Source organism: Dermacentor silvarum, chromosome 1, assembly GCF_013339745.2.
Source record: "Dermacentor silvarum isolate Dsil-2018 chromosome 1, BIME_Dsil_1.4, whole genome shotgun sequence".
Lineage (NCBI taxonomy): Eukaryota > Metazoa > Arthropoda > Arachnida > Ixodida > Ixodidae > Dermacentor > Dermacentor silvarum.
Window position 1 is genome coordinate 409,629,197 of NC_051154.1, and position 24,325 is coordinate 409,653,521.

The 24,325-nt window shown below is 48.7% G+C and overlaps 1 protein-coding gene across 1 annotated transcript in view; it reads right to left on the bottom strand.

The window, feature by feature from the left end:
- Positions 1 to 301: 301 nt before the first annotated feature.
- LOC125944005 (uncharacterized) overlaps positions 302 to 24,325 on the bottom strand; it is a 416,072-nt gene continuing 392,048 nt past the window's right edge. The window contains exon 5 of the mRNA XM_049663695.1: positions 302 to 361. Within this exon, the coding sequence (XP_049519652.1) occupies positions 302 to 361 (60 nt within the window). The remainder of the gene's footprint in view (positions 362 to 24,325) is intronic.

The following is a 24,325-nucleotide window of genomic DNA, read 5'->3' on the forward strand; positions in this document are numbered from 1 at the left end:
AGAATAAAGACTTAGTGGGTAAGGAAGAAAAGCGCTCGCGGTGTTTTTTTCTTATTCTAAGGGTCTGTTTCCCCGTCGTGCTAATATGTAACCCCTAGACTTGAACCACCTCACCCAGCAACATATTCTACTAACAAACGAATGTCGCGATGCAGTAATTCTTTCATGCCGAATAAAACATAGGAGACAAATTTGGCTGCAGTCCTCTTGGTGATTTATCAGGAAATGTTTGGCGCGGTCACTGCTTCTATGATTTCTTGAGGAACCGGGCGTGAAGACTTTTCACGTCCTGGGTCAGCCTTCAGGCCGATATTGCGCTGCATCGGGAGATCCCGTCGTCGTCGGATTCGCTTTCCTTCCCCTGCGTCAAGTGCAGAAAGTAATGGTGTGAGTGGGGAAAAATACCCACATCAATGAGCATTAGTGATTCAAAGCAAGCATACTGAAACAAGCGCCCGCGGAAAAATGTTGAGGCGTTTGTTTCGTGTTTTGTGCACGGAATTATGTCGCAACGTTAAGGGCGCCACCATAAACTTAATTGAGTACAGATGAAAACACAAGTAATCCATCGAAAAAAAAAGTCACCGCATATCCACCAAGTGAATGATGATGAGTGGGCGAAGCACCGGGGGATCATTCGGGTAGTCGTGAGTCCCCCGTATATGAATGTATATATATACTTATACATATATATACTGCACATGTGTACAGTAAGTATATACAGCGCTTATATAGCCCTTGTGCACCGCAGCGCCCCTAGTGGTCTCCATGCAAACCAGAGCTACAGACAGACAATGGACTACGAGGGACAAGGCCCGGCCCTAAGGTGTTTCGCCCCTAAAAAACAGCGCTAAAACACGGACGAGAAGGAAGAAGACGGCAAAAGCGCTGACCTGCTTTAACCTTTTTTGAGCTTGCCGTATAACAATTAAATACCGTCTCGCAAACACTGACGATAGCGAGTGTTGCAGTACATATGCTTTCCAGAGAAGGGAATCGGGAGCGATCAGCCTGAAATTCTGAGTAGAGTACTGCTAAGTTCAACTGATCGCTTTCGAGCGCTCCGAGCGCCCTCGTGGTGCAGTTTACCTTAGGTTGGTCAAAATCGGGCGCCCGGAAAACAATACATTAAGATATGACGCATTCAGGGCGCCGCGCTCCCGCTCAGAGCGCTCGGCGGCGCTAAGAATTTCAAACTCGAAGCGCAAACGAGATCGGACAGAAAGTCGATCACGTGGCTAGCCCGACTGCTGTGGGAGCCCGTTGTGCGCTTTCTCTGGCTTCAATCTCGAGAGGGCTCCGCATCGCTGCTAACCGATTTGGAGCCTGGTAGGACAGTCGAAGTACGTTGACGAATCGGGCTTTGCTCTCTGTGCCTTATGCCAACGATATATACAAGGTGCCCAAGCTAACATAGACCAGGTAATTCAGAAGATGCATCAATTTACGTGAACAAACCAAGTATGGACTGGTCAGAGTTACTCTAAGTAAAGTGTTGAGGGACCTTATAGGTTAAAGTCATACTTACGGTTTTTCTTAAGTTGATTTTCATGTGCCAGAAATGACTCATTCGAAAGGTCAGCTGAGAAAATGTCAGTCTGTTGGTCATAGATATGCGGGTTCACCCCAAAGAAAGCAGTTGCGTATCGCTAACTTAAATGCCCGGAGTATGGTCAATAAGGCAGACTCGCTCAAAATTCAGTTACTCCTGCACAGCCCACATGTCATTACGGAGATCTTGTTAGAAAATCAGATAACAAATTATCTAGTTTTCCATCCTTATTACAATTTTTTTTTTTTTTTGTAGGGATAGAGCGCTCATGGGCGGAGGTGTTCCGGAGGTGTGGTGGTCCTTGTAAAGCACCCGATAGAAACGACGCATATTGATGACATTCCTGAAGTAGAGTGCCTATGCATTAAGTTATCATGCTGGGGGCATTGATTTGTTTTGATTGCATATTATAGGCCACCTGATGCCACACCTGATTACTTACAGGGAACGGCCTCAGGCAAGCTGTAAGGCTGACCAAAATAATAATATCATTTTTCGCATTATGCTAGAACACGATCCAATTCAAATAGTGAATGAACCTATTCGTGTACAAGCTTCTCCGGGCACAGAAAGAAAGTCAGTAAACAAACACCGTGGATGACGCGTAACATCTTAGAACTACAGCGCTAACTAAAAAAGAAATAAGAAAAACGCGCTCCACCACCGATAATAAGTGCCATACAGAACCAGTTGGCGTCCGCAGTTGAAAGCTCGAAAGATTACTACAAAACTGCATTGCCTAGCTTGATGAGAAGTACACCAAAACAATGTTGGGCTATTGAAGTGACAGCACAATGCCAGTCAATGAGAGTGATCGACCAACATGAATGAAATCGCTTAACATTTCAACAGGTACTTTCACAGCGTGTTTTCCAATGAAAACGTAGGCAGCATGCCTGATCATACTGCTTTGAAGAGGACACATCAATATCGGAATTCGTGGTCCAGTTTCGCTATGTCATTCCCGCCGCTTCTTCCTTGTCGGCGCCTGTTACCAGGTTATCTGCGTAAAGTGACTCGGCCAGAAGTACCCACCCCAGTTTGCACCCGGCGCCATTTTAGAGGGGGGCCGGGTGCTAACTGGGGTGGGTACTGCTGTTAGTTTGGCGCGTTCAAGACCTGTCCACAAAACAAGAAAAGCACATGCAGCAAAAATGGAAGAACATGCGGCAGGCGCCACGAAGACGTTCAAACCAAAATCTTCCCGCGAACAATGCGCGCCTGTTGACACTAAGGTGCTTGTCCGCTAATTACTCAAATACTTGCAGCGGTGCACCACGCTGACCAGCCAACGCACTTCGTCGTACCAGTCGTACCGCGGGGTCGAATCAACCCAATTCAATGTGCGGTCGTACAATGTTCTCTGAGAATGCTGGGGCTAGCCAGGCGGCGGGAGGGGACGCGCGTCGCTGACCCACGGGCTTGAACGGCGTAAACAAAGCAGCGCCCGCCGCGAGCTCGTCTAAATTGGTGACTACGGGGAAGACGTGGCGATAGAAAGTCTCCTTGATTCCCAAGAGAGCAAAAAAAAATGAAAGTAAAACGAACGATAGGCAAAACTCTGCACCGGGCTTACATCCGGTATCGAGACATGAAGTGTCATTGCTCATCTCGGCGTCACCCCCTAACATTGTGAATACGGTGCTGCCCGCACCTCCACGCCCTACTATGCACACAACTGCTAGTATAAGGCAGTTGCGAAACTTTTCGACCAATCACGCGAAATGCGTTTTTTATGTGGATTTTTCGCTGGACCAAATCTGGCAGCAACAACGCAGTGTTGCCTGCGCGCGCTCCGACGATTGCGGTACTTTCCAGGTTGCAGTGACTTTACCATAGAGTGACGCGGAGCGGCGCCGCAAACATGCGAGAGATGGCGCGACCACTACATGAACCAGAATTCTGGGATCGGTTTGTTTAAGGAACACTTGTATTCCCGTCTGGCTAGGTGGTTATAAATAATCCCTGTATATAAATCCCTGTCAATACGGTTTTCTCGTCTTTGTGCATTTTAAACCTTGAGCCCTGCATTTCTTTAGTCCACGCTGCCGAGCACTAAAGGATGAAGAGCGATTTCACCCTTCTATTAGCTCGTTAAGAGCTTGCTCCTAACATCACGACCAGGGACGTCTTCACAGCAGATTTTCTCCGTAACTGTAAGCATTTATTATGTTGATTGTTCTCGTATGAAGTACTGTCAACACCTAGTTCTAGCGCTAGTTCAAAGCCTAGCGCTAGTTCTTTGGTTCCAAAGATTCCAAAGATTCAACCTGAAACTACGAGGCAAAGGGAACTGGATTTCACCAAGAAGCCTCAGCCTACAATTTCAGAGCTCGTTCAACACCAAGTTTTGAAATTTGACGAGGGGCCTGGAAAAGCCGTTCTGTGTGACACTCTGCGGACGGATATAGTGAAGCTCGTTGCCAAGTATTTCCAAACTCGTGAGGGACCCTTCTTGCCAACAAAAAACCTCTCAATAACCAAAGCTTGGTTTAAAAAGAAATTAGGTGTGGTCGCGGTGAAGAACTGACTCGCTCGTGGCTAGCTTACTCTCCTTCCAAAAAGTCAGCATTTTCTTTTTGTTGCCTTATTTTTTTCCCGATCAAATAAGCTATCATCGTTGGAACAAGAAGGTGGATTCAACAATTGGAAGGCACCTGAGAGGATCGTTCATCTCGAAAATGCCAAAACTCACCGGACGTTCTTCACATATTGAAAAGAAATGAACAACAATTTAACTGAAAACACGGGAGTAATAATCGTCCGCCGTGGTTGCTTAAGGTGCATTCACACGACCGGACGGAGGAGGAATTTTTCCAGCGGATGGCGTATCATGTGACGTGCGCGTCATCAAAAGGTGCCGCCCTCGCCTAGTCCGGGCTCCTCCGCTCGCGGTCCGGATTAAAAATGCTCGCCGATATTTCCATCCGTCCGTTTGGCGGTCGTCTGACCTCAATTTAGCGTAGTCAGCGTCAAATCAACATTGGACGGATTGGCGTGGCTATGATGGCGTGTTATCGGCTTGAAGCCACGTGTGTTTTTGCTGTGCAGCAGTGACCGCATCTGCTTTTGTTGTGGTGCAGCGGCAAAGGCGAGTCGTGGCTGCGCGCGCATACCTATTTACTCAGACCGCGCAGCCTGCGTGACCTCAGCATGAGTGAGGGGCACAAGAAAACGCTAAGTGACGAGGCAACCGTCACTTTTTTGGCCCTTGTTGAGGGATTCACAGCACTATGGAATATGAAACGCGCAACTGCTAAAAGCGTTGGAGTGAAGAGTAAGCACGCGGATTCCGCAAACGGCGCTCCGGCTGTGGGAATGCGACCTGACTCGGCTGCGATAAAATCCCTATATAAGAAAAGTACCGCCATCTACTCTTTCCTCCGCCGCCTCCTCTCCTAAAGCGCTTGCTTTTTCTTTACTTTTTGCTTGCGAAAGCCAAGTCGACGGTGGCGCACCTAGAAAGTCCACGTGGAAGCTTTCAGGCCGGGCGCGCGCCGCCACCGCCGCCGGCGACTGCGGCTGCGCAGAGGACTTTCAACATGGCTCTGAGGCGGAAAAAAAAGAAAATATCAAGAAGTGAAAAGCGCGCGCTATCACCGTCCAATCGGAGGTACAGGAGAGAGAGAAGCGGCGTTTATCAAAGGATGGCGGTACTTTTCTTATATAGGGACTTTAGGCTGCGCCGGATTCAAGCGACCACGTGACTGTTTGGCCCGCGGAGCAGGCGGGATTTTGCCCTCGCGTGTGTATCCACCTTCAGTGGCTATGGTGTCGGGCTGCTAAGCACGAGGTTGTGGGATCGAATCCCGGCCACGGCGGCCGCATTTCGATGGGGGCGAAATGCGAAAACACCCGTGTACTTTGACTTATAAGTGCACGTTAAAGAACCCCAGGTGGTCCAAATTTCTGCAGTCCCCCCCAACGGCATGTCGCATAATCAGATCGTGTTTTTTGCACATAAAACCCCATAATTTATTTAATTTAACGGGAGTAATTCACGCTACCCTTCAATCGCCGATCGAGAAAGAAAGGCAGAAGTGGTGCGATATTTGGGGCAAGAGTCCTCCGCGGTATAAAATTCCTTTCTACTCAAAGCTTGGCATTGTGAGCGCACCGAGAGTGTGTTCAGCCAGACGACGAGCACAATCTTGAAAATTCGGTTGGCCTATTGAAGTTACTGGCCGTTTTTGACCGCGTCATGAAAGAACACCTCGCATACGTAGAAAGTCACCCTGGATCCACATCGTACCTATCACCTAGTGTCCAAAACGAATTCATTAACATGATGGCAGCCACAGTTCGCGAGTCCTTGCGGCATAAATTTAATCTGTAAAACCAAGTATTACGACATTATGTTTTACACGACTGCCGACCAAGCACACCGTGAACAAATATCAGACGTTGCGCGATACGTGAAGTCGATCGTGAGAAAAAATCAGTTCAAATTAAAGAGACCTTCCCCGGTGTTATCCAGATTAGGAAACAAGACCCTGAAAGCTTCTTTGAGGTGATATTAAACCTGCTAGAGGAGGACAAAATGGTTCCACAGAGGACTGCTGGTCACAGTGCTACGACAATGCTGCTTGATGGCTGGATTGTCGCAATTTCCGAAGATTTCTAATTTATATTTTCCAGCTTTTCTTCGACTGACACCTATTTTTAGGTGTCAGTCGAAGAAAAGCTGAAAAATATAAATTAGAAATCTTCGGAAATTGCGACAATCACTCGCTCAACTTGGTGGGAACATTCTGCAAAGGAACACACTACGATGATTACGTTTTCTGGGACCATCCACTACCTTGAATGACATATATATATATAATGAAAATGAAACGAGTGACACCAGACGTGATGCGACAGTGTTATACAAGCGAATTTTACGTTATGGTTTTTAAATCTTCTCTGGCTTTTGGAACAATATATTGGTTCGTATAGATCGCGTCCATAAAAGACTGCAAGATTCAAAAATGAACTTTCACGAGACTGCCTTAGACATGAAAGCTCTCCGAGATCATTTTAGTGATCAAAGGGAAACGCTGGTGAGCGAGGCACTCGATGAAGGTCTTGGTCGCTGTGAGGAATGGGACATTGATGTTGAAAGGCGTTAGAGACGAAAAGAACAAATGCCCGGTGAAAATTCGAAAGGACACGGGTTAGCAACTAAGCAGGAAATGGAAAGGACCATGAAAATCCGCACTCGACCGTCTTCACACCGAAATCGACGAGAGGTTCACTCGTCTGCAGGACACTGATGCCAAGTTTGGATTTCTCCTGGACGCTGGCAAGCGGTGCTTTGGCACCGATAATATATAACTAATGACAAAGTGCTACAGCTTTAGAGAGTTTTACCATTATGACGTTGAGGCACACGATCTCTATGAAGAGATGTTACATGGTAGACTGCTGCATTCAAGGCGGGTTGACCTTAAAGTGTCAAGGCCTAAAAACTCCTCCAATTTATTGTTCAATGTGGAGATGAGAGCTTCTTCCCCAACCTTCGCATCGCAACTCAGATAATGCTAACCATAGCAGTTTACATCGCTGGCTGTGAGAGATCCTTCAGCAAGCTGAAGTTAATACTCTCGTATTTGTGAGCCTCAATGGGCCAGGAAAGACTTTGCTACCTGGCTCTGCTGAGTGTAAAGAGAGGAAAGACGGACTTTGATGGCATTATAGACCGATTCGCTGCAGCGAAAACAAGAAAAGTTTTGCTGTAGTTATTATGAAGTCTCATAATATATAGAATCCTTTAATGTATATTTGTGTTGTAAATAACCAAATTATGTAAATCCAGTGAAGGGGGAGAGAGAGAGAGAGAGAATAAACTTTAATAAAAAGAGCACGCGAGCGTAGGTAGCTCCCCCGCTCTGCAGTGGGTGGTCCCCTCAGTCCAGGAGTCCAGTGGCCTTAGCTGCCCTTCTCGCTCGGTTGACCAGGTTGAGCTGGTCCGTCGAGTCGGAGCTGGACAGCGCTGCCTCCCATTGCCGTGTTATGGGTGTTAGCTGTGGTGTGTTTGCGCAAGCCCATACCATGTGGTAAAGTGTTGCACATTGATCACAGTGTGGACATTTATAGGAATACAGCGCAGGGTGTATGGCGTGGTAAAGACTCAAATGTGGATATGTGTTTGTTTGGAGTTTTCGCCATATTACGGCCTCCTCTCGCGTCAGAGAATTTTGAGGTGGGGGTAGTGTTCTTCGTGAAAGGCGATAGTGTTGTAGGATGTGAGTGTAGGTTAATGGTATGGGCTCTGGTTGGAACTGCTCGGCGCGGTCATCTCGCGGCTCCCGGTGTGCATGCGCTCGGGCATAGGCGTGTGCCTGCTGATTGCCGCGTAAGGACTCATGCCCCGGAGTCCACACGATTTGTATGTATGGTGGCAGCTGGTGCGCTCCATTCAGAATGCGATGTGCAGCCCTGGAAATTTTGGCCCTGGAGTAATTTCTGCATGCCGTCTGAGAGTCCGTCAGGACTATGACGCAATCCCACTGCGGTCTCGTCGTGATGGCTAGCGCTATCGCTAGTTCCTCTGCCTCCGCAGCGCTCACTCTGGAAACCGACGATGCATTTATTTCGGTCCCGTGATTGTCGACTACGCTGGTGACGAATGCGGTGCTTCTTGCGGTGCTGGCCGCGTCTACGTACAAGACATTGGGGTGGTTTCCATACTTTCTCGCGAGCGCCTGCGCTCGGGCTTGTCTCCGTCCGATGTGGAAGTTTGGGTGCATGTTCCTGGGTATCGGTGAGACGTACATAGTTTCTCGTATTCGTGTTGGGATTTTGGTCAGTGCGCTGGTCTTCCGTACGGAATATCCAAGACGTTCCAAGACGCAGCGTCCCGCTATTGTGCGTACTAGTCTTTCCTTCTGGCTTACCAGGTGGGTCTCTATGATTTCCCGTGCGTTGTTGTACACCCCTGTCTCCTCGAGGCGAAAAGTAGCCGTTCCGGGTGGGAGTCCGAGCGCTTGCGTATCAGCCGGTCGAGTACCTCCACTTCCGCGTTCCTTAAATTTAAATATGGTGCCGAGTACGCAATGCGGCTCACAATCAGAGCCTGCACTAATCGAATAAGGTCCTGTTCCTTGAGTCCCCTCTTCCTGCTAGTAATTCGTTGAATCATGCGCAAGATCTGCGTGGTCGTGTGTTGTAGCTTCTGTATGGCGTATCCTCCGCCCCCGTCCTTTTGTAAGTGTAAGCCGAGGATCCGAAGTCTGTCTATCTTGGTAATCTCTCTAGGACCTATTCGCAGGTGGATGGTTGGTGCCGGGGCTGTTGATCGTTCTCGTGAGCGCTTCTCGATTATGAGGAGCTCCGACTTCTCCGGCGCGCATTGCAGTCTGCATGTCTCCGCGTAACTTGCTACGACGTCTACTGCCTCCTGTAATGCCTCTTGTTCTCCTATGGACGCTCCGACCGTCCATATCGTGATGTCGTCTGCATACAAGGCATGTCTGATCCCAGGTATTTTCTCGAATTGGGCTGGGAGTTTCATCATGGCCACATTGAAAAGTGTCGCTGACAGCACTACTCCTTGTGGCGTTCTTCTGTTAGGTGTGTCTATTCGCTGTGACCTCACATTTCCCAGCCCTATTGTGGCTGTGCGACCAGTGAGAAAAGCCCTCACGTAGCTGTACGTTCGTCGGCCGCAATTCGTGTCACTGAGATTGGATAGTATGGCTTCGTGCCCCACGTTGTCAAAGGCTCCCTTTAGGTCTAGTGCGAGAATTGCTTTTGGGCAGCACGGCGTTGCTGCAGTCAGTACTTCCTCTTTGAGCTGCAGAAGCACGTCTTACGTTGGCAAGTTGGGCCGAAAACCAAACATCGTGTTCGGCATCAGTTGACGTTCTTCGAGATGCGTCTGTAGCCTGTCTAAGATAACACGTTCCATCAATTTACCGAGGCAAGACGTAAGCGAAATGCGTCTTAGGTTCTCCAGGCAGGGCGTTTTTCCTGGCTTTGGTATCAGTGTAATCTCCGCATGCTTGAATTCCGGGGGTAAGGTCCCTCTGCTCCAGTGTGCATAGAAGAGTTCTAGTATTGCCTGCACGGTTGAATCGTCCAGGTTACGTAGCAACTTGTTGGTGATTCCGTCCTTGCCAGGAGTCGTGTTTCGAGTGAGTCTTGCGATCGCTCGTGTCAGCTCGGAACGCGTTATGTCCCGGTCGAGCTCGCTGTTTTCCAGTCCGGCGTAGTCAGCCGCTGGCTTTGCACCAAGTATCGGCTGGCCAATATATCTGCTTTGTAAGGCACACAATAGCTGATCGTCTGTGCCTCCGAAGTTGTGTAGTACTCTGCTCATCGTGTGCTTGCTTTCTCTCTTGCTCTGGGTCGGATCTAGGAGATGTCTGAGTATGGTCCACGTCTTCGCAGTGCCCAGCGTTCCTTGGGGGGAGTTACAGAACTGGTCCCAGTTCTGTTGTGCAAGTTGCTCTGCGTAGCGCTCTGCCTCGTCCGTTAGTTTCGCGATGCGTATTTTTAGCTTACGGTTGTGCCGATGCCTTCGCCATCTTCTAAGCAGACTGTGGCGCGCTTCCCACATGTGTAAGAGGCGCGGATCCACTGCCGGATTGTCCGTGGTGAGTGCAACCTCCATGGAGTGTTTGGCTACCGATGCCTGCAGTTCTCTAATCCAGGCCTCTAGATCGGTTATCGCTTGGGCTTCTTGAGTTTCTCTTTCGCTGCGGAAGTTTGCCCAGTCCGTGATTTTGGTGGAGCGTATCTTTCTCCTTGGGAAGTTCCCCAGGTGTAACGAGATGTCGAGTATGAAGTGGTCGCTCCCTAGCGTCTCGTTAGTGTTTTCCCACTCGACGTTCTGAAGTCTGGACGCGAGCGCAAGATCGGGACAGGTGTCGCGGGCCGTGCTGTTGCCTACTCTCGTTGGATATGTCGGACCGGTCACTATCGTAAGTCGGTGGTGTTGTGTGACGTTGTACAAGGTTTTTCCCTTTTTTGTATGTCTGACGTACCCCCACGCCTCGTGCGCCGCGTTGAAGTCGCCTAATATGAGGAGGCCGTTTTGTCCAGCTAGCTGCCTCGCTTGCTGCACCAAGTTGTCTAGGGGTCCCAGCGTTTCCTTCGGCGAACTGTATATATGAAGTATAAAAACACCTGTGTTTCCCCTGCGCTGCGGCACTATTTCCGTGAAAACGTGATCGATTCCCGTGTCCGCATAAGTGTGGTCTATTGCAGTGAGGTGTTTGCTCGTGAGTGTGGCCGTACGTGCTTCTGCTGCCGCATGAGTGTGATATCCAGTGATTCTTGGTGTTTTTCCTGTTTCCTGTAAGGCTATTACATCCGGTGGTGTGTCTTGTTTGGCAATGTACTGCAGCAGCGTCGCCCTCTTGCGAGTGAAGCCACGACAATTCCACTGCCAAACGGTGATGCCTCCATTTTGATCACTCGGTTTTCTGGCCATCTTGGTCTTCTTGTAGCATTTGCTGGAGGGCTGCCTCTCTGTGTGGATAAACTCGCGGCTTCTTGTGGCGCAGATCGTTTACCAGAGGGGTGCAAACCTCGTGCAGATGCGTTATCATCTGTCGGATCTCGTCGAAGCCCTTCTCCATTCGCATATGTAGCTCTTGGATGGCTTTCCGGTTTTCGTGAATACCTTTTTCGCAGGCTGTTACTCGCACATCGATCGGTTGGGCTGTCGGATTCGGCTCGAGCGGCGCCTCGGTGTTCATTTCCTCGACCGTCTCCTGCACTACCGAGGCACTGGACGCGCGCTGTGGCGGCTGTGGCGGTGTTCGGGGTTCGGGCGAACTTTCATGCACTGGTGGCTTGTTTCGGCTTCGTTCCTCCTTTAGCTGTGCGCGCAATTCGGCTATCTCTACGCGCAGTTCCTGCATGCACTAGGGCCGCAAGCGTCTGTACAGTGTTGTTCGTGTTTGTGTCTGCGTCTCGTGATGGATGTATGTGTGGCTTGGTTTTGTCATTTTGTCTCTGTGACTTCGTGAGGCAGCGTTCTGCCGAGCTCACCTGTTGTTCCTTGGAGGTCACGTGACTCAGGGTTTTCGACCTACTGCCGGACCTGGTTCTGCTCTTGGACCTGGATCGGCTCTCGGATCTGGATCTGCTGCCGCCTCGTTGTTGCGATGCCGCCCTGGGTCTGGACCTGGAGCGGGTCCGAAATCGGGATTGCTGTCTGCGACCCTTCCTCGGTTGTTCTGTCGTGGTGTTGTCTTTGTGTGCCTGTTCCTTGAGTGGCCTGTGCGACGAGCGTGGTGCTGGTAGCAGTCTCTTAGGGCATTCTTTCGACGCCGTCGCGTGATCGCCGTCACACAACGAACATTTCAGTTTGCAGTCGTGCCCATCACTAGGCTCTGCTGCACCGCATCTTTCGCAGGTGGGTTTATCCGGGTGCGGGCAAACGTCGGTTCGATGGCCCATTTGATGGCACGCGTTGCATACCTTGACCGTGTGTCGATAGGGTAGACAGCATAGCTCGCCTCCGTCGAAGGTTATGTACCTCGGTACCGTTCTTCCCTCGAAAGTTATCAATGCGGTCGCACATGGCCCTAGCATCCGCGCTTGTAGGATGTTTCTTTTGTGTGCATACAGCCCGCGCATGAGCTCCGCGTCCGTCGTTCCCTGAGGGATGCCATGGGCCACTCCACGAGCTGAATTCGCCGGTGGTGCGATATATGTGGCCACTGCATACTCCTTGGCGCCGAGATGCACAGTGTATCCTAGCTGCCATGTCTTCATTAGAGGTGCTCACTACTGCGATATTCTGCTTGCTTTCTATGAGGGCATTACCAGTGAAGGGGGACGTTCGTCTTGAACAGTTTAGTAAGAGACCGTGCAATTCCCGCAAAGTTATTTCTAACACGGCGGAAGTAGGAACACAGCTCAATGATGCTGTGCATGCCAGTGGAAGAAGAGGGCACTGGAAATATGTGGTCAGCGCGAACTTTATCTGGATCAGGCTGCACACGAGCAGATTCGACAAGGTGTCCAATCAGTTTTTGTTCACAGTACGCGAAGGTGTACTTGAAATTGGTTAACTGAAGTCTCTCTTTAGTTGGGCCTGAAGTGCCGCGCAGCGGAGAAATGCAAGGACAACCAAAGGGCGCTGAAGCTGACTTTCGAAAGTTGATGAGACAAACGATCACATCGTCGAGATAACAAAATCAAGTGGATCGTTTGAAGCTTCGATTAAGAGAGTCCATCGAGCGTTCAAAGTGGCATTACAAATTTCCAGAAGGGCATCACTTTCAACTAGTATAATCCATCTGAAGTGTCAAAGGCTGTATTCTCACGGTACTTTTCATGCAGAGTGACCGAATGCCGACAATGGTAGGACGAGGATGACGTGACGAGGATGACGTGACGGCGACGGCTACAGGGAGAGGTTCGAATGAGGAAGTTAGAGCGATGATAATGGAACAACCACGACGGTATGTCAACAAATGTACGACGACGACCGTAAGATGACGAGGCAAGGTGTACGACTTCTTTACAATGACCATAGGATGAAGACGACTGTATCACGCAGACTGTGTGACGACGGTACCGTGACGAGAACGGCATTGCTAGAGTCAAATGATGATGTTGGATTTGTGACGATGGAACCAGCAACACGGCCTCACCACGACGGTGTGACAACTGATGCATGACGTGATGACACTGGCGTGACGACGACAGCATTACAAGTGTCAGATGACGTAGCTGGAATGACGAACGACCACGGCGGCTTCATGACCACGAGCACCTGCGTAGTGGCCCAAAATATGAGACAATTGGGGCTATTGAGTCGGCATGACAACGAGGGCATTACCAGAGTCAGATGACGAAGCTGCAATGACGAAGGTGGATCGACCACGAGCGCATACGTAGTGGCCCAAGCTATTAGACAACTTGGGCCGCTGACTCGGCGTAGAAGGCGTGGTGACGACGGCTGAACGAGAGTCCCATGACGAAGGTCATCGGACTCTCGAGGTCAACAGATGGTAGCCTCCCCACGCTCCCCGTTGCGCGCGACTGGAAGACGTAGCGCTTCCTTCCCGCTTCGCTCTCTTGCGTACGCGAGATTGAGTCGCGATTGCCGCCTCACCCTCACACGCTTTCACCGCGTTCATAGAGAATACGGCGAGTGGCGACGATTTTATCACCCGTAGACTTTAACGGAACCTCACAGTGATGGCGACGACGACAGCGACGGCATAAATGCGCCTAGTGCCCATGTAAGTGCTATCGCAATAAAAAAGACAAAATCTTGACACGTTGGGGCCTGTACGGGTCCCTTGCTCACAACGATAGCAAACGCAATCGCTCTAGTTTAAGTATGGGTGAGATGGCGCAATGCGCGTGCGTAGATTTCGGGCAGATTACCTCGTGTCCTGTTAACCGCATGGCGCGCTGTCTTAATGTGCAGTGATTACAAATAGTAATCGCGAAGCTAATATACAGCTTCTTCATGGCGATAACGAACGCCAAGTCCCAGTCTATGGAATGGCCTGCTTCGAGCCATGTAGGACTCGAGAAAAGACGGAAAGCGCTGCCGACCAAGGATGAGGCCGCCGAGCGTTTGCGGCCCTTGGGGTGTAGGAAAAAAATCGAGCTATTATCCCGTGCGGAGGATCACGCGATAAACCGTTGGGGCAAAGCGTTTGCTGGTTTGTTCCACGATAACATGAAGGTATGAGATGCCACTGTAAACTGGATGCTCGGCTTGAAAGAATTCAGGTTGCCCTAGATTCTTGTAACGCCACAGCGGCGAATTATAGAGAAACAGTCGTCAACACATCATTGCACATAAATACATAGAAATCATCTCATGTACGTCGAAATTTCCTTTCGCATTCGCTTTCGTTGACAGCCTTTCTTTTTTTGTTTGACGAACCCGCAGATGTAGTTGAGTGGCTATGGCGCAGCTCTGCTGAGTTACAGGTCGCGGGTGCGATGGCAGCCGCGGCTGCCAGCCCAGGTAGCACAAACCCATCTTGAAGACGCCTACATTTGGGCTTGTTCAAGCCAAGAGGTTCTCTACAATCCGGCATATACAAGCTGAGCAGTAGCCCTAGAACTCCACAAGCGTTCCTGAAGCCAAGCTAGAGTACCCTTCGTATTCGTCTTGGGGAAGTCTTGGCAAACTGTTCGTCAGACTATGTAGAGAACTTACGTATGAAGGCTTATTTTGCTTGCCCAATAAAGTATGCAATCTGCCCTGCAAAAAAGGGGTTAAGTAATGAATATGTTAATCTTGCGCTAATGCAGACCGCTGATACTTCCATACTTTTCTCGGAACCAGTGGTGTGATTCAGAATTTCTAGGAAATGTACATATATTGAATGCGACTGCCTGTAACTTCAAAATAAAAACACATCAAAAGCTACTAAACTGAAAGAAACTCAGTGGTATGTGCTAAATGCATGCTTTTGCAAATGCATAAATATTGAAAACAGCTGCATAAATGCCACAGTTTGTAATACAATCTCTGAAGGTATAACGTTCAGACGCCGAGTGTGACATGCAATTTCTAAAGTGGTGTTTACTTCCAAAGTGCAACAATGCTGCTGCGAGACTGTTCATTTATGAGGAATTTCATTTCGGTGCAGAAATGACATGGCTGCCTTATGTATACGTGTTTGCATGTCACACGTACACGGGCTCTCAACGTTATACCTTCCCAGATTTCATTACAAACTGTGGAATTTGTGCAGCTGCTTCTAACATTTATGCGTTTGCAAAAGCATGCATTTAGCACACAATACTGAGCTTTTTCAGCTTAATAGCTTTTGCTGTGTTTTCAAATTGAAGTTACAGTCAGTCGCATTCAGTATATGTACAGCTGCAGCGTAAAAAGATTAGCACAAGTGACCGATCACCTAAGCTGTTGTTCCCTAGCACGCCTAAAACGTGAATACCAGGCACTCCCTCTTTTAAATATGAATCATGTGGAATTTTAGATACCAGTGTGTACCAGAACAAGAGCGCCGTTTACCGCAATTTCTCAGCTGCGGTCGTTGGTCACTTGTGCTAATCTTCTTCCACTGCAGCTGTACACTTCCTAGAAATCCTGAATCACACCACTGGTTCCAAGAAAAGCATACCAGTACCAGCGATCCGCATTAGCGCTCGATTAATTTGCGTATACTGCTAACAGAAGAAAAATTCACGCAGCACGCAAGGGTGTTGAATGAGGCACATTGAAGAGACATCTTGCAAACATACTGTAAAATGCCTCTTCCATAGCCAGCATTTCATAGCATGTTTAAGAGGCAGAAAAACCGGCAAAATACAAAATTTTATTCCTGCAAATACGTACATGTGCTTGCCTTGCATTGATTGTGAATAGATATATACAAAGGCAATGAATGGCATGTCATGCCTTGCACTGATTGAGTAGACTACGAATGAATGAATGACTTTATGAATGGCGTGTCTAGAAAAACTGTCCCCACATCCTAACAGAACTAAGGCGCAGGACTAAGAAGGAAGAAAGGCATGACAGCTGGTGGCAGGTCCAGTATCTTTTGAAGGATCTGTGCCAGTCAAAAAAAAGAGAAAAAAAAAGAGCAGACTCATTCAGAGTAAGACCAGTAAAATAGCGCTGAATGCTTAGCCTAAACATGACTAAGAAATAATTTCTACATATGAAGAACTTAGCGAGGGCACTTTGTAGAAAGACACTTTTCCCCATTGATAACTGTCAAGAATATATAACTGCATAGGCACCGTGCATTGCAGTTTGTGCGCGATCTATGCGCCATCTACAAGTGAAGCTTTCGGACGGCTAGCGTAAAACCAGCGAAACTGGAGAGACGCTGTGTACATTCGCCGTGAAACTTTCGATCGCTTATCGCCAGAGAAGACTGTCCGAGTTGTGAAAATATCAAATTGCGCATGCTCTGCATATGACTGCACACGTTCGAGATTGATATGAGAAGCACGAACAATTGTGCGCTTGATATCGTACAAGCTCAGTGCATACCTCTCACACGAGCGACGATAAGGGAGCCGTTGTGGCTCGGAATGGCGTATCATTTTCATCGCCTCACTAGCGGCAGGTGTCAGCAATACTGGGGCGAAACATGAAATGTCGTAGCGCCATCTGAACAGTGAATGGTGCCCATAGTTTCTGTAATGCACACACCACTTTCAAGCATTATAGGACTGGCGCCATGCTAGTTCAACATGTCAGTTATGAATTACAATATTTTGGAACCTCAACTAGCACTCATGATGCATAGTTGCTTGTTTCATGCCTGGCCTTTCAGTGGCTCACAAGACTCAACAAAAACATAAAGAACAAATACAACACAAGCACCATCATTCAGGGACCAAAATATAGAAGTACAGGCATAAAAAACTACAGGCATAAGCATAGTACCAGAAGACCGGTACAATTCACTAATTTAAAATGCCTATTCATGTTCACACAAAGTATATTCTACGTAATTTTGCTGCCTGGAAGTAAACAGTTATTATAGCTTTCCTTTACATTGCATCTTGTAAGCAAGCGACTCTTGTAACGGGTTTATTAGAGCTCGGAGCAGCGCAGCGGCGAAAGTGAAACGAGACACGGCTTTCAAGCACGAGCACCGTTGCCGACCAAAAGCGCTAGACCCACTATCGTCTGGGCACACTAGAGCCGGACCCACTATAGCATCTCTCTTCGCTAAAATTACCCCGGGAGTGATAAGGGAGCCGTCCGGCGACCTAACAGCTCGTCAGAATGACAGGATCGTAGTATGGCTTGAGGCGGTGGGCATGGACACTGTCTCGTCCACGACGGCCCTGGTCCGAAGACGGTTCAAGAGGTTCGATGACATAATTCACGGGAGATGCGCGTTCGACAACGCGGTAAGGGCCATCATACTTCGGGAGTACTTTCGATGAGAGGCCAGGGGCGGTGAACGGGACAGAGAGTTACACAAGCGCGCCAGGAAGCAAGCTGACCGCGGAAGTGGAGTCGCCGCGAGTGCTATTCTGGCGCTCTCGGTCTTTGGAAGTAAAGGCACGTGTGAGGTCGCGGCAGTCTTCAGCTTGCTTTGCTGTGGCAGAAATAGGCGAGCCCTCGGATGCATCCGGCCGTTAAGGTAAAATTGTGTCGATGGTGTGCGACGGGTGCCGACCGTAGAGTAAGAAAAAGGACGAAAAGCCAGTGGTGCTTTGAGGAGCGGTGTTGTACGCGTAGCTGACGAAGGGCAGAATGGCATCCCAGTTCGTGTTGTCGGAGGTGACGTACAAGGGGCGTTCAATAAAGATTTCCCCTGACCCACTTCCTGTAGACGGAGAGCAATGAAACTTTGCAGATTTATTAGTCCTTCTCTACATAGGTGCCACCCAGGGACACATACTTCTATCTTTTTATGGAATTGTAAACACCTCGCTTGTAGAAATCGACCGGTTGCTTCAAAAGCCATGTTGTGACTTCAGAAATCAGAGTCTCATCATCGCGAAAATGCTTGAACTTCAAATATGACTTCATTGTTGGAAAGAGGGGAAGTCCGATGGTGCGAGGTCGGGTGATTAAGGGGGATGCGGTAGAATTTCAAAGCCGCAGCAGCGTGCTTCCATCTGGGCAAGCTGTGAGTTGGGAACTGGGGTGTTGTCTTGCAGAATGCGGACAACTTTGGTGAGCATGCCATGTATCTTGATTTTGATGGCCTCCCGCAACTTCCGCAGCAGTGAAGCATAACTTGCCCCAGTAATCGTGGCACCCTTTGCTAGGAAATCCATCAAGACTACTCCGTGCTGGTCCCAAAAGACTGAGCATGACCTTGCCCGCCGAAGGCTGGTCGCATGCCTTCTTTGGAGGCGGTGAGTCCAAGTGCTTCCATTGCATTGGACCATAGTGATGGACCCAGCTTTCATCCCGTGTAACCAGTCTGTTGAAAAAGTCCTTCTGGTTTCCATGGCACATGGTCAAAAGCGCCTGGGAGCATTCGACTGGTTCCTGCTTTTGGAAAGGTGTGAGCAGCCAGGGAACCCCGTGAGCGGATACCTTACGCATATGAAGATGATCCTGAATGATTTTTCCATGGACCCCACACTAATCTTGACATTTTGTGCTAGGTCTCCAACGGTTGTTCATCGATAGCGGAGTGGGGTCGCCCTGCAATCGGAGCCGTTTCCACCGAAGTCCGACCGCATTTGAATTGACGATGCCAGTTCTTCACTACATCATATGATGGGGAATCCTCCCCATAAATCTCTTTTATCTGATCGAACGTCTCCCTTGGAGTGCGGCCTTTCAACTACAGGAACTTGATGACTGCTCTGTATTTCACTGCATCCATTATCACACCTCACACCACTTCAGCACCTGTGAAAGAATGACCGTGATTAGTTCAAAGTTGCACATTGGCACGTGACCTATAGTGACTTATGTCATTACACAGGCGCAGTTTCAGCCTCCTGCAATAAATAGAAGTGAGTCAGGGGAAATCTTTATTGAACGCCCTTCGTACATTGAAAGCATGTCGCCGAGCGTGCGGTTGAAGCGTTCTTTGAGGCCATTGGTTTCGGGGTGGTGCGCCGTAGTTGTGCGATGAATAACGTGGCACTCTTCAAGAATGGCTTCAACCACTACCGACAGGAAGACACGTCCGCGATGACTGAGCAATTCCTGGGGTGGACCATGCCGCAGGATGAATCGGCGAAGCAGGAATGAGGCAACATCGCGCGCTGTTGCTGCTGGGAGAGCAGCGGTTTCGGCGTATCGTGTGAGGCGATCTACTACTACAATGGCCCAGCGGTTACCAGCCGACTTCAAAGGAAGTGGCTCATACAAATCGACTCCAACGCGCCAGAACGGCCGGGTAGGGCAGGGTAGAGGCTGCAGACCAGCTGGCGAGAGCTGGGGTGAAGATTTCCGGCGTTGGCAGTCGGGGCAGGAGCGAACGAACTGTTGAACGTACTTGTACATTCCTCGCCAGTAGTAGCACTGCCGAAGGCGCTGATAGGTTTTGAAAACTCTCGAGTGTGCACACTGTGAATCGGCGTGAAAGGATGCGCAGATTTTGGAACGCAGACTGCGAGGAACTACTAACAACCACTGACGGCCCTCTGCGGTATAACTGCGTCGGTGAAGCAGGTTGTCGCGAACCGCGAAATGGCGAGCCTGACGACGCAACGTGCGAGTGGTTGACTGTGGTGATGTGTCAGCAAGCAAGTGTATAATCGAGGCAATCCACGGGTCCTTGCGCTGCTCGGAAGCGAGTCTCCAGGTCGATTGAAAAAAACAGCGAGCTGGGATAGTGAGCAGCAGGCATTGTCGTCAGGCAAGGGAGAGTGTGATAGGGCGTCGGCGTCAGAATGTTGTCGTCCGTTGCGGTACAGCACGCGGATATCGTAGTCCTGCTGGCAAAGTGTCCAGCGGGCAAGACGACCTGAAGGATCCTTCAACGATGACAGCCAACATAGTGCATGGTGGTCCATGACGACATCAAATGGGCGGCCATACAAATAAGGCCGGGACTTAGTAAGAGCCCAGATGATCGCCAGACGTTCTTTTTCCGTGACAGCGCAATTGGTCGCGGCTTTCATAAGGGTGCGACTTGCATAGGCCACGACATATTCAGGAAAGACATATTCTGCCATCAACGCTGACTGCTCAGAAATGGCCGTCAAGGAGCGAGGTGTTCGTCGCACGGTGTAGGGCGACGGCTCAATAACCGCTGTCTGCGTAGCTCCTCGTAACTTTGGCACAGTGTAATTATCTCTTACACAGTGCGAGAATTTTTGGCAAGCAGCATGTTGAACGCATCGTACGTCTTCTATGCCTTACATAACATTCCTGATCTTATCAGACTCCGACAGTGGTCGCGTTGACTTTCTTGCATAAGTCTAGGATGTCTTCGATGTAACTTGTGAAGGATTCACCGACTTGCTACGCTCGCTCCCGCAAACGCTGTTCGGCGCGCAGCTTACGAACAGCAGGGCGATCAAAAACATCCACAAAAGACGTCTTGAAGTCTGACCACGTCGGAAAATTAGTTTCATAGTTGTTGTACCATAAGCTGGCCACACCCGCGAGGTAGAAGAGCACGTTGCTGAGCTTAGCTGCTTCGTCCCACTTATTGTGGGCGCTTACCCGCTTGTAGGTCGTAAGCCCATCATCAACGTCCATGTCATCCGCGCCTGTGAAGATAGCAGGGTCCCTGTGGAAAGAAACACCAGAGCACGGTGCTGGTGCAGGGGCACTTGTTGAGAGGATTCTTCAGGCATGGTCGAAGGTACGGTGCGAGCTCGAAGTTCCAGGTTGCACGTTTTGAGGGCGCAGCACCTCCACCAATTGTAAAGGGTTTATTAGAGCTCGGAGCAGCGCAGCGGCGACAGTCAAACGAGACACGGCTTTCAAGCACGAGTGCCGTTGCCGAGCAAAAGCGCGGCAACGGCGCTCGGCGCGGACTCACTAGCGTCTGGTCCCACTAGAGCCGGAACCACTAGCGTCTCTCTTCCCTACACCCGGAACGCCAATTACAGCTGCAATAACTGCACGTCGTACTCTACTTGGGGTTCTCGAAATGTATTTTGTCTAAAGTATAATCCAACGGAATGTATACAAGTTTCCCTATGACCACAGCAAAGAATGTTGTCACAACAGCATGCAGATGGTCCTTAGAAGTTATCTCACCATTCTCAGGTATTTGAAGATAACATGTGACATTTGACGCAAGTAAAGTTTAGAACACCAAGACAAAATATTATTTGCATACCATGCATTTAAATCTTATGTAGAACCAACAGTCGATTTTATTAAAAATTGAGGTTTTACGTGCCAAAACCACGATCTGATTATGAGGCACGCCGTAGTGGGGGACTCCTGAAATTTGGACCACATGGGGTTCTTTAACGTGCACCTAAATCTAAGTACACGCGTGTTTTCGCATTCGTCGATTTAATTGACATGCAAACATGCTACACGACGCTGACTTAGCTAATAACATAAGTGTAGTTTAAGTTTCTCTATAAAAAAGTTTCAGTGGCTTAGCTCGGCTATGCCAGGATATACGTAGCGTTAGCAAAGGTTCAGCTGATTATTCTTAGCTTTCCTGGTTGTCTAGATTGTCAAGGATTAGCTTGATTGTCATGCTTACTGCTGCTCCAATGACACACACGCGGTATACGTATTATGTGGCACATGTATTCATTCCTCCTACGCTCAACCGCTAATTGCCAGGCAACTACTTCGGGATCCGATGAGTCAAGCTTCTCCGTTCTTCTGCGCTGTTGAGCAGCATTTGCGCTCTCCTTCTCCATGGCTATACCACACTGGCAAACGCCAGTCAAAAGCGCAGCGGCTCCAGCGCAGTGTCAGACGGCGACTGCGCAGCGAGCGCGCGCCGGCGCCAGTGCGTCTACCACGGCTACGACGTCACTCCTCTGGAATGCGCAGACCGGCGGCGGTGAGTCGCGCGCGGCGGCGGCGGAGTGCGCGAGAGGTGCCGGCTCCGGTGGCGCCGGTGCGCAAGCCGTGTGACATCACTGATCCTTGCGCATGCGCAGCACGGCTCTTGATGTGCCGCGCGAAACGCGCTTGGCTAGGCCAGTGTAGCTAACGCTACAAAAACTACCTGAACACTAAGCTTAACGCAAAATGATTACTTCTTACATACTCGCACACTGCGGTTCTTCAACAAGGCGGCTGCTGCTTGGCGAATGGCATGGGTCATCACATATCCCACGTGGGATAGGTTCGAATAGGTTCTGGAATACCAGACCATCTAGTCAAACAATAAAAGTCGCGCACAGTATCATCAGCTTTGGCTGATATCCGCACCACTGTCACACACGAACAGTTCTTCGCTATTAATAAATAAAATTTCTGGAAAATCAGTTCTATAGAACTGCAAGGGGGAGGAAGGTTTATGAAAGAAAAAATAGCATTCACTCGACTTAGCTACACTGGGTGCATGGCAATTTTCTTTTTCAAATGCGTCCAGCTGTCTTAATTTTTTTTCATTCCAAACACCTTGGATTTTGTAAGAGTCACGGCATTATATCCAGTCAGACAGCAGCCCTCTAAAATTACCTTCAATAACCCTCTAGACATGCAGGTCCCTGAAGCTCTTTTTCTGCCACTGGCCTAGAGTGCTACACTTTCCACTCAAGCTGTCTGTATATAGTGGGTAGGATATATGCCCATGCAGTAAAGCGGCTTCAGTCCCGCCCCCCCCCCCCCCCCCCCCATCAGAGAGCACCGTTGTGTCCTAAAAAAAATGAGAGCAAAAGGAGTGAAAAGCTGAAAACACCAATATACACAATGTGGCTATTACAATGTCTCCATGAAGGCAGGGATGAAAGCCACAGAAAAGGTAAGGCAGAACAGCAAATGACACGAGATGATTATGCGTTCCAGAGAAATTATTATTGCAGCAATATATACACAAAAAAACTGCAAGACGTAAACAGCCATAGTATAAAACAAGTTGTAACTGAAACTACTGTGTATGCAACTCAAAATAATGGAGCCACAAAATGTCAACAAAATAATGAAGTCACTTTAGCATGCTTCAAAAAGGCATTAGTTACATCTGGCACCAGTTAATTTTAATAATGCGCTCATATTGTAAATTCATCTAGCTTTTACTTACAAGGTGTCGTCGAAAACCAGGACCGGAGCTGTGCCTGGATTCTAATGTGGCCATATTTTTCTTCTTCTCCAAGAGCAGCTTCTAATCTGTCACTGTCATCTCAGTTTCGCTGGGAATGCTGAGAGTGGCTAGGAGCATTTCATCTTGATGTCTTATAGTCTTCCCTGTTTGTCATTAGTAAGTAAATGTCTGGAAGCACTTAAAAAAAGGACCGACAAGGCTCATGAACATTTAGACAGCTTGGACGGTAGTTAATAGCATACCGCACGACACTCCTTCAGCATGCATAACTATGCTCCCGTATAACTGCGCATATTCAATCCTGCTCCACTTGTTTTAAGGACTTAAGTCCCATCCAAGCTCTTCGGAACTAGTGTCATTATTCCCCATTTGGAGTGCAACCTGGCTCGAGGTTATGTCACTGTGGTTGGCATTCTATGCTGAAATCACTGCACCGCAGGTAGCATTCATCCGGAGGAGTGCTTGCATTGGGCAGGCTGTCATACTTTTGTTGCTATTCTAAGGCCTTGGGTACTACAAGAAAAAAAAGCATCAAAGCGCATTTTACACAACGGGCAACAATGGCGTTCGCACAAAGTCTCATTTGTTTTTGTGCGCCGCGTTGCTTCTTGTTCTTCACAAAATGAACGCAGTGGACGTATATGAAACGTACGTGCTTACGTCTCGATGCAACCAGACGAAGGGATGCAGATTCGCATCGTGATGCATTTCTAAGACCGTCAACAAAGTAGTATACGCGTATGTAAATAAACGGTATAGCTCGCGTCTATACAGGGTGTCCCACATAACTTAATCCAAACCATAATAATACGCAAATGTCGCGTATCTGGACGGAAACAAGGTAAGGTTGTTCAATCAATCAATCTTTATTAATGCAACAATAAGGGAATACAATTCAACTGAATATGCAGAAGGAGGTCCTATGGTTACAAACCGCAGGCAGGACCTCCTTTGTTAACAGATTAGAAAACTAACAAAGCAAATATATAATAACAAACAACTGCAAAATGTTACTGGTAACAATGACAACGTGGAATATTTCGGTGATTACATAGAAAAACGCAATGAAAGACAGAGTAAAGTGTGTTAATGGAAAGCATCAGTTATACATTGAATAAAAACATTTTTAGCTTTCGTCGAAATACATGAATAGACATTACTTCTTTGAGTACAGATGGGAGTGAGTTCCATAATGCAATGGATG